Here is a 12,937-nt window from a genome sequence, read left to right as displayed (position 1 = left end):
ATATGGTGTGAGCTCTGTATTGCCTTTTAAAAACCGAAATGCATCTGACTTCTGAAGCTTGCCAGGCCCCTGGGTGTTGGAAAAGCATGGCGGACCTGTGCTAATCAAGCTGTCTGTGCACCTTCTGTCTGAAGATGTGTGGATGGGACCCTTGGAACGGACTGAGGGCATGTGACCAGGGTGTGACCTTGTCACCCTAGGCTTGGCTCCTGGGAGTTACCTGGGGAAAGATGAACGGCCTTGCCAAACAATGTACAGGTCTGGCTTCGGGAACCAGAGTGAACCTTCAGTGTATATCAGAAGGTCCTGCTGGTTACCTCTGGGGCACGGGGAGGGGGCTCTCCGAGTCACCTGTGCCCCTTGTTATATGCCACGTGATGTCTGAGCCATGGGTTTCCCCTTTCAAAATTGTTTTTATTATTTATTAGAGAGAAAGAGAGAACGAGAACACGAGGGAGGGGCAGAGAGAGAGGGAGGCACAGAATCCGAAGCATGTGCCAGGCTCTGAGCTGTCAGCATAGAGCCCGATGTGGGGCTCGAACCCATGAACCATGAGATCATGACCTGAGCCGATAACCGACTGAGCCCCCCAGGCACCCAGGTTTCCCCTTTCACAAAAACCTAAATATGCCCCAAAGCTACTGAACAAAAACAATCAAGGAGCAGTAGTAGCTTTGAGACACTTACAAAATTGACTTCAGTAAGCTGATTTCCCACAAGTTGATCATCCCCCCCCAAAACTTCATTTTCTTCCTTAAAATGCAGTTCGAATGCTTCTGTTAATTGTGGTGTTATGTCAGCCATTTGACCACAGGCTAGGCCAGTGTTTTTCCTGCTGTCCCCTGACCCCTGTAGAACATTTGTCTTGTCTCGATTTCAGTTGGCTCTCCAGATAAGAGTCTACTAAACAAAAGCCAGATCCCCTGATCAGAGGACTCTCTCCAGCTCTCTTCCCCAGAACGGAATCTGTTGTTCCCGTTTGGCCTCCAAAGATGGTGGAACAGGTCCTTTTGCGATAGCCTGAAGATCGGCGACTTTACTGGGTCTCCACGAAGAGCCAGAGAGGGCTTTCTGGGCAGTTGTCATTGTTGGGCCAGCATCGTCAAGGCTCTAGTAAAACGTGCTGACCTTGCCCCGCGACGTGCTGGATCCACGCCACACACAGGGTCCTTGCCTGTGCCAGCAGGTGGGGTGTGCTGCCCTAGCCTGATGGGTACCGCCCTCCCGGGTCACTCACAGGCTGGTGGAGCCTTGTAGGGACGGGGTGAAGGAAACCTGAGGAGTGCTGCTGTTCCTTTAGGGACCCCAGGCTGGGGAAGGTGGGAGCCTTCACTGCCGGGACTGCAGGGGGCCGTCTCTCCTTACCTTGGATGATGCCAGCCTCTCGGCCCCTTGGCAGAAATAACAGTGCAATATACCTGGAGGGCTCCAAGGGTCCACTCAGGATTTGGCAGCTCTTGCTTGACTGTGATAATAGTGATTCGTTAGCATATCCTGAAACTTGGTCTGTCTTTATGAGCATAACGTCTAAGTAGGTTTCATGAGAAGAGTTGAAGGCAATCACCACGGTTTTAGGTGAATTTTCATTGTGAAAGACGTCAATTACTTTGTGTAAATTTCTTCGTCTGCCTAGTGTTTATGGAGACTAGGAATCGGAATAAAGAAACAGAGGGCATCTTAAAAACTTGTGATTTTAAGAAGGTAAATGAGTTGGGGTGCCCGGGTGGCTCAGTCAGTTGAGTCCCAACTCTTGATTTCAGCTCAGGTCATGATCTCACAGTTGGTGGGTTCAAGCCCCGAGTTGGGCTCTTCACTGACAGCAGGGAGCGTACTTGTGATTCATTCATTCATTCATTCATTCTCTCTCTCTCTCTCTCTCTCTCTCTCTCTCTCTCTCCCTCTCTCCCTCCCCCCCTTCCTCCCTCTCTCTCCCTCTCTGCCCCTTCCCCACTTGTACCTGCTTTCTTTCAAAATAAATAAACATCAAAAAAAAAATGTAAATGAGCAAGGACTAGGTTGTAGTGTTTTGGGTCCCGGCAGGTGGGTTGCTAATGGTCATGTTTGATAAAATCAATCTGCCCGTATTTTAGACCTCATTGGATGGGGGAAACATCCATTTCTCTTGTACTCGGTTTTGGGTGTTTGTTTTGTGTTTGATGTGCAAGCAGGTGGTTATACAATGAAGTGTTCTTCTTCCTGTTCGTCCCCCCCTGTGAATTCTCGAGTTTCTCTTGGAAATCCACGTGGAGTAAACCTCCCATTCCCATCCTCACTGCTCCTTTCTGACAGCAACGAGAATCTAAGTACCTTTCTCATGCAAGCATCTTTCCTCTTCTGAAGTGAGCCAGATTCACTGACACCAAACCTTTCAGCCCTAGATCATCTCTCCTCTCAAGCTAAAATAAAAGGTCAGGTAGACCTTCCTGTGGTTTACCCTGCAATTTTAGGATCTCCCTTTCTGGGGCAGAATGCAGTGGTTTTCTCGTAAGGTTTGGCAGTGGGATCCTACTTCTACAAACACCTGACTTCCCTTCTGACGTTTCTTTATTCCACTGAGGTGTCCCTCCCAGCCTCAGCTGGAGGGAGTGGTATCAATGGCTGGCTCCCGCATGCCAGGGGCTGGCTCACCAAAGGAGGAAGGCCACGCGCGGCCCTCTGAAGCCCGCTGCTTTGCACTGAATATTTTCACACGCATTCCGCTCCCCTTGGGAACGTAAAAACATCCCTTTTTCACGAATGCAGATCCCGCTCACGCAACGGTCATTCCACATACTTGTGGTTCTAGAATATTCTAGAATGCTACTTCCATCCACGACAGACACCACGGCCATAGTCTGAGCAAAAGAGGGACCCATCCCCCTCTCCTTTTTCTCCCCTCCGTGCACCCTGATTTGTTGTGAAGCATTGATGAGATAGTGTCAGCTGCCGATTGTGGTGATAAATTCAGGGGCCGAAAGGGGCCTGATCTGTGAGCAGAGACATAGAAATGAAGACAGAGCTTGGCTGTCAGAGCGGGCACTGCCCGGGGAGCCCGGGGCCGGCGTGCAGGGGGCACGGGGTGCTGGTGGTCTCCATGGACCCCAGCCGGAGACCCTAGCTCGCAGCTCTGCCCTGAAGAAGGCCTGTCCCTGCCGTCGGGAAGGAGGGTTGTGTTAATTAAGTCCTCATAAGTAGCTTGCTCCTCGGGAGAGCCAAGGAGGAAAATGTCACATTTCGTACATTCTTGCTTCAAAGAGATACCGAGGGGAAAGAACGAGGCTCCGCACATCAGCGGTCACTGCCGCGAGATCCTGACCAGACTCCGCCTGGTGGCTGTGCGACTCTGAATTCGCTGTCCACATGGGTGGGTGCCACAGCTGGAGGGGCCCCCACGGAAGGGCCAGCCCCCAGCCCAAAAAATATCCAGACAGGAGTCCTTTGCCCCTTTCCTTCTTTTTTTCTTTTGGTAAATAATAGGACCCAGGCTATTTGTGTAAGCGGATGTCTGATCTTTCCTTTGATTGCATAATCGAGATCCTACTTATCAATTTTTCAGGACGCCATCTAATTATACAAATTAAAATTCAAAGGAAAGCAAAAAGAATGATTACGCCTCACTTGGGCGTAATGGAAGGAGGAGGGTGTGAAACCCGGCTTGCCTCGGATGATAATGCTGTCATTTTTCATCTCCAAGGCACTTCACAAATATTAACTAATTAATTCTCTCACCCCTTGGCTAACACGAGGTTCTGTCTTCATGCCAGCGTCGAGGACAGGGGCCACACTGCAGCTCCGTGATCAGAACGCTGGCAAGTGAAAATTGCCGGCCGAGCTCTGGGGCTCGAGGCCACCTTTCCCTCTGCCTGGGACTCCCTTCTCCCATTGGTTTGAGTTAGGAACCGCCCCCCCCTTCCCTGCCTTGCGCTGTTGCCTCTCCTAAAGCCCAAGAAAAGTGAATTTTTATAACATGACCGCCACACCTGTCCCACCTGCTTTGGGACCACCTTTGTCTCCCTAGCCCAGTATGGCCGGTTCAGGTTTGGGGAACTCTCCGGGTTTGAAGTTCAGGTGTGGGGAACTCCCCGGGTTTGAAAAGGGCTTAGTATCTCTGGGATGTTACGTTAATTATTTATGTCATTAGAAACTGTGCTTCTTTCCTAGCTCTTTAAAAAAAAAAAAAACAAAAAAAAAACGTGTAATTATTGCCATAAATCTTTGAGGTGCGCCTCATTGCTGGGAAATTAGCCATTAACTACCAGGAAGTCTGCTTTCTCATAGTCAGACCCGTATTCTGACCTTTGATAAAGTAACTCCCAGCGTTTTGCATAATTGATGACCATACATAATAATCCTCATTATTAACCCTGGAGCCTCACTCTGGTCTCCTGTCCCCCCTCATTTGCTGGGTAACTGAGGACAACTTTCTCTGACCGTGTTGTTAAAGTAAGACCACTGCAGTGAGTCGAGAGCTCGGACTTTGCGGGGTGCAGATCGTGATCTGCGGCCTCAACTGGTACGTCGGATGAGGAGGAAATGAGGGTCCGGTCTCCCCCAAGACACACACCCTCCACAGACAAGCTGGCCGTCAGCTTCCCATTCTTCAGGTGGCTCGTGGCTTTCCCTCTGGAGAGCCCCACCGACCCCAGCCCACACGGGGGACCCTCCTCTGCTTCCTCGTTTCTGCCAGAAACACCGGGCACGCCTGGACAGGTGCGGGTGCGGTCTCCGTTCCCCAGTGTCGCGGCCGGCAGCCTGGACCCTCCCATCGCCGATACCGTCTGTGGCCTGGACGCCCCTGGCCCAGGCGGTTAGGTGGCCTGTGACTTCCTGCCCCGTTCTCGTGCGGTGGGGTCGGGGGCTTGTGTTGTGCTGAGCGGTGGCCTCGACTGCTGACCCCAAAGGGCAGTTTGGGGAAGCTTTGTAAACTGCCTGGCAGAAGGCGTGGACAGAGGCTGTCCCGTAGCCACGGCTGGGTGTCTGTCTTAGTGCAGGTGGGCCTGGGACCCCCTCGCCGGTCCGGGTGGGTCTGGAGTCGGCCCCTCTGCGTTCACAGAAGTACAGGGCAAGGCCCAGCTGGCTGTAGCGTGGTCTCTGGCCTCGGAGCACAAATAACTACCATTCACGTTGTCAGCGATTGGTGTTTACAGCCCGAAGTTAAAAGCTAGGGTTCTGGATGCTGCCGTTAACTGCTTTCAGAGACCAGTAATAATGCTCCCTTCCTGTCCAAGTCCGAGGGCAGGAGAGCAAGCGCTGGTGGCAGGTCCCCTTATAGAAAGTGGCAGTAAAGCCCTGAATGACTGTTGTCCTGTGCCCCCAGGGTGTCCAGAGAGTAAGGATTCTTTTCTCCTTGTTTCAGGGTTCATAGTGGCGTAATGCCCACAGACTCCGCGTTCCCCTAAGTTCTTAGAGGACCGCTTTGCCTTTTGAATCAGAGAGTTGCAAAGTTCGATAAAGAATGGCCCTTGTGGATAAGCACAAAGTCAAGCGACAGCGATTGGACAGAATTTGTGAAGGTAAGAGCCAGCGTGATCGGCGGTTTGTAACCAAAGGCGCGTAGTCCCGCCCTCGAACCCTCGCCCCGCTCACCGCTGACCAGTGGGGGTACGGTTCCCTGTTGAGACTGCGCCCCGCCCCCCCCCCCTCCAGCCAGAGATCCCCCTGCCCGTGTCCCGAGCTGTGGTCAGTAGACCTGACCTTCGAGCAGGGGTGCCCAGCTCCCAGGGTGTAGGGGTGGGGTTAGGAGAGCTGGGGAGGGAGCGGCCCTAGGTCTGTTTCTGGCACACCCCTCAGGTCATCCTGCGTATGACAGACACTGCGTAACAAACAGGGTCATCTTTTTTCACTTTCTGAGGTTTCCGGACTCTTATCTGTTTCGGATTAAGGTATTTACAGTGATGAATTCCAAGATATTACTGAAGAGTCCGTGCATTGTCTCTCATTACGTGTTCACATCCCTGGTATCTTTGAAAATGTCTGGAAGTGTTTTATTCATGAAAGGAAAAATAAACATAATTAAAATCTAATGGAAACCTGGGGACAGACCTCTGCGATGTTGATTAAACACCATCCCTCCCTAATGAGGGAGCGGTAAGAAATCCAGAGCGCGTGGCCCTGGGCTTGGAGTTGAGTGCTCCTCGCCAGCCTCGTCCCGGCTGCCGACTGGGCTGGCGCGGCCTGGTTACCGGTGACTTGGCTGCGACGTGTGTCACACAGGTCACGGAAGGGAGCCGCCCCCCGGGCAGGATGGGCTCAGCAGCACCCCCTGGGCTCGCACACCGGTTGGCCCACCAGCTGCCCCGTATGGAACGGTTTGTCCTGAAAGCAGAGGTGACTCCAGCCACGAGGGGTGAAAGCATCAGAGACGTGTTGTGGGACCGTATGCCCGGCAGGAGCTCTGTGACACGAGAGGGTAGTGGTGCCGACTGTCCCCCACACCCCTGAGGTTCTGCTGCTGTGCAGGGGGTTGGAGATTGAAAGGTTTGGTTTTGTTTTTTAATAAACATGCCAAAACGTTCAAACCTCCAGAGACGTCGGTAGGGTAGTAGAACGGACGCTGATAGTCCCTTCAACCGCATTTGCCAGTTGATGAGATTGGCCATCGTTTGCTTTCTTTTTATAGCCGTACAGATAGAGATACATTCGTGTATGAATGGATGGCTGGGCTTTGCAGAACCACGTAGAAGAAAGTTGCAGGTGCAGCGGTTCGCTCCCAAAGACCTGCGTGGCCTGTGTGCCCTTTTAGGACGTCTCCTGATGTAAACACAGCACCGTAATCACGCCCAGGGGACCGGACCACACCGCAGTGTCCTGATAACAGACGGCGCACTCACGCTGCCCCCGTGCACGTGATTCGTGCGGGTGCTTGTTCGCGCAGGAACTCCTCAGGGGTCGCACCCTCCATCTAGTGGTCTTGTCCTTGGTCTCCTTAGCCGACATAATTTTTTGAAAGCCTGTTTGACTTTCAGAAGCATGACTAGTCATGGAAGAGCCCAGACCGACTGGTTGGTCGTGTCCCAGACTCTGGCTTCCACCCGATCGCGTGGGGATTTAGTCAGTTTACTTTTTGACCTCTGGCGGAAAGGTGCTTCATTTGAGGTTACTGGGTCTCCTGTTTTAAAAAGCCTTTAGTGGATCAACTTTCCAGCGTTCGTGTCCTTGATGCCTGTGGTGCGGATTCCACCCGTTCTACGGTATTTATCGAGACGTACCGCATCGGAGACGAGAATGGGGTTGGAGAGCCAGTGGCCTGTCCCCTCTGCGTTTTCAGGGCTGTTGGCAAGGGCAAACCATGATGGTTTTTTCAGACCCTCTCTCCCCAGCGTGGTTCACCCACCTGCCGCCCACTTTTTATAACCGAAACTTCAGCGTCTCCTTCACCTGTGAACGGCATTCCCGAGATAAGTTAAAGCTACAATTTTTGAAATTTCTCAATAGGCACCATCAAGACAGACATTTGAAATCCAGTTACTCGGGTGTTACTTGCAACCCATGATCCCAAACGCTCGTTTGCTGTCCTGTTAAATACAACAGGTGTTCCAAGGTGCTCCTTTGGTGACCCTTGCATTTGTACACCGAGTTAACATTTTTCCAGGCCGGGTCAGGTGCTCACGGCCCAGCTGCTACCAGTGAGGCACAGAGGAGGCGGTATGTGTGCCCCTTATTTGGCCTTTCCCTCAAATCAGTTCTGTGGATCCAGTCATTTCCCCCTGTGTCTCCATCCCTGGCTTTGGATGGTCTCCAGTGTCTGTTCTAGAAACCCGGTCTACCTGCTCTTGAACATTCTATTTGGAAATCCAGAGAGCCCAGCAGACAGTCTTCTCCTCCTTCCTGCCAGTGCCCCACCCCCAGGACCACGTCTGTCTGTCTGTCTGTCTGTCTCTCTCTCTCTCTCTCTCTCTCGTTGTTTCTGATTGTTAGGTTAAAAGCATGAAGTTGTTTCTGTGTTGTAGCCACTCTGGGCTCATAGGGGCTTTGTCTTTGGTTTCTTTGGTCTCTGGGAACAAACCTCCTTCAGGTTTCGGTCCTCTCTCCTGTCACCAGACCCCCGTGCAACCCCCAGCTGCAGGATCCCTTTCCAGACAGGCCCTCCTGGGTCCGCCTCCAGCCCCCTCTGTCTCTTCAATGAACACCTTTGCTCCAGCCTAGCCTGTCTGGTGCAATCTGAGCCTCACCCCTGCACAGAACCCCTACCTGCCTTCCCAGGCCCAGCCCGTTCCTCCTGGAAACCTGAGGGACTCTGTCCTCCTGAACTTCAATGTCCTGTGGCCACTCCTAGCCACTCTGCCCTCTGGGGTTCCGAGTTGAAGCCAAGGGAAGACAGGGTGGAAGGCAGAATCTGACTCAGGCCGCGTCTTCCCGTCACCCCCACCCCCGCCACGGGATGTTTGTTCGAGATGGAAGCACCGTGCCGAGTATGGCTTTGCTTCTCACCAGCCAGTCTTTGGGACTCCATCCAAATCAGTTGGAATAATGGCCTTTCAAGCTGACTTAGAAGCCAGATTTTAATTTTTCTTTTTAAAGGAACCGTTCTATTTTGATATTGATAATTTGTTCTCCGCTCTTGCCGATGCCTGGTCTCAATCCCAGAGTGCTGTTGTGTCAGGGTTAGTATGGAGTAGGGTCTGATAACAGGGACTGGTCAGAGCTGGGCTGCAGCGGCAGTCCATCTTTTCTGATGGACAGTTCCGGTCTTGGTTTCCCCCTCCGTTAAGTTTGCTGGCATAACTGATACATCGCATTTGTGAATTGGACCGTCGGAGTTTCAGTATGTTACATCTAGACACAGCTGGTGTGATTTTCCCCAGATATTTGTTGGTCAGAGAAGAGGGCTTACTATCTCTCGGCATCACCAAAGTAACCCAGGAAAGCGTTTTGCGGAAAGCATTTTCTGGGTTTGTAGAAGTGTAATATACCAGAATGGCTCTGCCGATGACATTTTGTCGGAACATCTTATTGTGGGTTATGGTAGAATAAATCACCAAACGCCATCCTCCCCTGTGGCTATGGAGAATGTCATGTGGCAAAAGTAGATGTTTCATTTTATTTTGTTCAAATGTCTTACGCACGTGGAAAAATGGTCCTAATGATCGCATCCGTCGAGCTGTGATTAGTGCCCTCCTCATACCATAACTCAGGAGTGGACTTTCCCCCTTCCTCTGCATGTCAAGAAGAAATGACGTGAACCTCCCTTTGAATAAACAGCCCTGTTTGACATTGCTTACCTCTAGGATGTCCTCACGAGCAGAGGTAAAAAGTGAGAAGGTAGGTTCGTTGAATGGATACTGGGAAAATAGAGACTAACTGATATCTGTTAAATACAGGAGTAGTTACAAATTCTGGTAATTTTTTAATTAAAAAAATTTTTTTTAATGTTTATTTTTCATGTCTTTTGCCCATTTCTTCACGGATTATTTGGGTTTTGGGTGTGGAGTTTGTTTAAAAAAATTTTTTTTTACATTTATTTATTTATTTTTGAGAGACAGAGCACAAGTGGGGGATGGGCACCCCAAGTGTCAACTTTGTTTAATGTTTACTTTTGAGAGAGAGAGAGGCAGAGCACAAGCGGGGGATGGGCAGAGAGAAGGAGACAGAATCCAAAGCAGGCTCCAGGCTCTGAGCTGTCAGCGCAGAGCCCGACATGGGGCTCGAACTCACGAACCGTGAGATCATGACCTGCACCAAAGTCAGACGCTTAACTGACTGAGCCACCCAGGCGCCCCTACCTTTTTCGGTCTTTAAAGCGTATGTAGCACTTTCTACAGAAACAGCATCGAAGCTGGCCATCTCTAGGTAGACCACAATCATTTCTAATAAATACCTGTAAACAACCCCAAAATGTGGATTTTAAAAGGGGGATTTATAATGTTGCTGTACATTATAATTGTATGTTTGGATTGGGCAATTACGCATGTTTCCAGTAATTATGTGATTAGCGATAATTACGTTAGCTGTGTAAATATACAATAGTCTACTAGACTCGACTTTAAACTCCAAAAGCATAAATGAACGTGTTACTGCCATGTGCTCATGTAAAGGAAGGGAGCGAGGTCAAGTTGAAGCTTTATGGAAGTTATTTGCAAGGGATAAAAATCCACATTTCCCCTTTATCTGGTGTGGTTTTTAGATAAACTCCTCCCCCGGGGTGCGTCTTGTCAACTAGGGGCTGGGTTCATAGAATTGCCCACACTCAGGCCCTCGCTTTCTGCAGGTGGGAATCGGGTTAAACGTTGTTATTTCTCTGTTCTCCTCATCTGTAAGATACAGGCATCGGCTTCTCTCTTAACTTGTCTGTGTGCGGAAGGGGCTCTGACTGCAGCTGGCAGATGTCCTTTAACTCCCTGTGTTTCTAACAGCAGCGTGTCCGGTCCGCTCGTATCCACCTGTGCTTTGGGGGTGTGGCGTATTTGGCCGGTGGCTGGTGTTTTAGCGGCCGCCCCACCCCAGTGGATTTTTCCTCTTGCTCCAGACCCCTGTCTGTGTCCCTGTTGATGGTCAAACCTCCTAAGTGCCCCGGAGCCACCTGGCTTATCTTCCCAACCTGCTTGGATTTGAGTGCCTTTCCTTGGGTCACCGCACCTTTAGGAAAGGCTGTCTGCTTTCAGGCTCAGTAAACCCCTCCCAGGAACCAGGCTTCCGACGGACCCAGGCCCAGTCTCCTTCCAACAGAGTAGGTCCCAGGACAGCAGAACCGTCCTGGCTGTGAAGAAGCGGAGAGCCCAGCCCACAGTGCCCCCCACAAATCCGGAGGATGTCCCTGGGCCTGGGTAGGTCCCAACACCGCTCAGTGTCCTTACAGGCATTTGGGGGGACGATGGCACCGGAACCCCAGAATATACTTTGGTGCCAGCTTTTTGTGCTGTGACTTCTTTTTCAGGACCTACAGGTGATATGCTGTGAGATGAGACCCTTGTTTCTGATCAACTCATACTCAGTTCACCAAACCACGATGTTAGGGGCATCCTGACGTTAATGGGACTCTTGCTCTAACAAAGCTCAGGGTTTGGGGCATGCTGTCTGCCTTCAGAGAGGCCTCCGGATGCCCCTCTGGGTCCAGGCAAGAACTTGGCTCAGCACCACCAGCCGAGCTGTGAGGTACCGGGAGGGGATGTCTTCCGGGAACCGATGTGCGTGCACTGGTCACAGTGGTCTCCCTCTTTTGTCTTGTTACTTGCTCCTCTGGGGGGCTGGGCCATCCGTGGGCTTGTTTCCCGTGTCCTGCTGGGAGAGATGTGTGTGCCAAGAGAATCCTTCCCATTCACACCCCGGAATGGGTGAAACAGCTTCTCAAAGCGGGGTGGACCGTCGGTCTTTACACCTGCAAGGTCTTGGCAGCCCATCTTCCGACTGCCCCCGGGCACAGCCGGCTGAGCCAATGCAGAGTGTTGCCAGGCAGCGTCAGATAGCGGGCGGCAGGTCCTCTGCGCTCTTAGCTTGGTGCCTCCGCGCGCAGACCATTGCAGGTGAGCGCCTATGCTTTGGCCTGGGCGTGGGTTCAGAGGTCCTCCCGGTGACCCCATACGCCTGTCAGCTTTCCCCATTGCACAGGACGTGCCTTGAGGGCAAGGACTGGCTGTCCATGGGGTCCTGTTGTCCTGTACAGTCACACCCATCTGGTCCCTTCACAGCCTGTGTGTTGAAGGAACAGGCACATGGTGGAGAAAAGGACATGTCGGAGGGACAGGGCTCCATCACCTTGAGTGAGAAAACCAAGGGCTGTCTCTGCCAATTGATGCATCCCCTGGATTGCTTTGGTAGTGTACTCCCCTTATAGGGTAGATTTCTTTGGATTTGGAGACCAAGAGACCTCGAGTGAACCGAAGAAGTTTCCTGGAGGTGCGGGTTACTTGAGCTGGACCCTGGTGGATGGACGTGACTGGGGCATCTCAAAGCCAAGAGGAAGGAATTCTGGAATATTGGGAACCCAATACAGATTAAGTCACATAAAATACAGAGTGTGATGGAGTGAGGGGTGGCACCGTTGAGGTGGGTTAGGGGGTTACCTGAGATGCTAAGATTTTGTGGGATTTTTGCTCTTATCGGAGGTTTTTACAGAGAGGAAAGAAGAAAGTGGTTTTTGTTCTAGCACCTGCTGAAGGCAAATCCTGTGCGGGTCAGCTTTCCTGGTAGATTTTTGTCCTGTGGCTTGCCCAGGCCTGCACCCCAGCCCAGGGCTCCAGCTCATACTTATTTTCAAAACCTGCCCTAAAAGAGGAATGGACTTTTACCCCCATCACAAGAGGCAGCCAAAGCTAATTTTCATAATACAGCTGTTAGTAAGTTTCATAATCTAGGGACACCCGAGTGGCTCAGTCGGTTGAGAGTCCGACTCTTGATTTTAGCTCAGGTCATGATCTCACCGTTTGTGGGTTCAAGCCCAGCCTGCTTGAGATTCTCTCTCCGCCTCCCCCTCCCTCCCTCAAATACACTTTTTTGTTTTAAGAGTTTTATAGGCTGGTTAAGAAATCAAGTCCTGAGCAATGTGCAAGCCTTTGTTTTCATTTAAAATGGCTAAGTCTTGGGACACCTGGGTGGCTCGGTTGAGTGTCCGACTTCCGCTCAGGTCACGATCTTGAGGTTTGAGAGCTCGAGCCCCGCGTCCGTCGGGCTCTGTGCTGACAGCTCGGAGCCTGGAGCCTGCTTCGGATTCTGTGTCTCCCTCTCCTTGCCCCTCGCCTGCTCTAGCCCTTTCCGTCTCTGTCTCTCTCTCTCTCTCAAATAAAACATTTTAAAAAATTAAACAATGATAAACGGCTAAGTCTAGAGTTCCTTGAAGGCTGGGACTGTTTACATGGCCGCTTATCTTGGAAGGGTAGGTTTGGTTACACAGCCCCGTTTCAGGTCTGGGGTTTTCTTCCGAGGGCATTCAGTGCTGTGTCAATCCCCTGATGACTGAAATGCTGTCTGGCCATTCTCGTTTTCTCTTTGCATTCATGAGAACGTACATACAGGCTGCCTTGAA

General features: G+C 51.4%; 1 protein-coding gene across 1 annotated transcript in view; it reads left to right on the top strand.

The window, feature by feature from the left end:
* Positions 1-12,937, top strand: part of CTBP2 (C-terminal binding protein 2) — a 159,231-nt gene that overhangs the window by 103,984 nt on the left and 42,310 nt on the right. Inside the window, exon 3 of the mRNA XM_047073584.1 lies at positions 5,336-5,492. Within this exon, the coding sequence (XP_046929540.1) occupies positions 5,435-5,492 (58 nt within the window). The 5' untranslated portion in view covers positions 5,336-5,434. The remainder of the gene's footprint in view (positions 1-5,335; positions 5,493-12,937) is intronic.

The sequence above is a fragment of the Lynx rufus genome, unplaced genomic scaffold, assembly GCF_022079265.1.
Source record: "Lynx rufus isolate CCGP_SWC_20201006 ecotype Redwood Valley unplaced genomic scaffold, mLynRuf1.p SCAF_11, whole genome shotgun sequence".
In the NCBI taxonomy this organism is placed as follows: Eukaryota; Metazoa; Chordata; class Mammalia; order Carnivora; family Felidae; genus Lynx; species Lynx rufus.
This window is presented reverse-complemented; position numbering and strand designations above follow the sequence as displayed.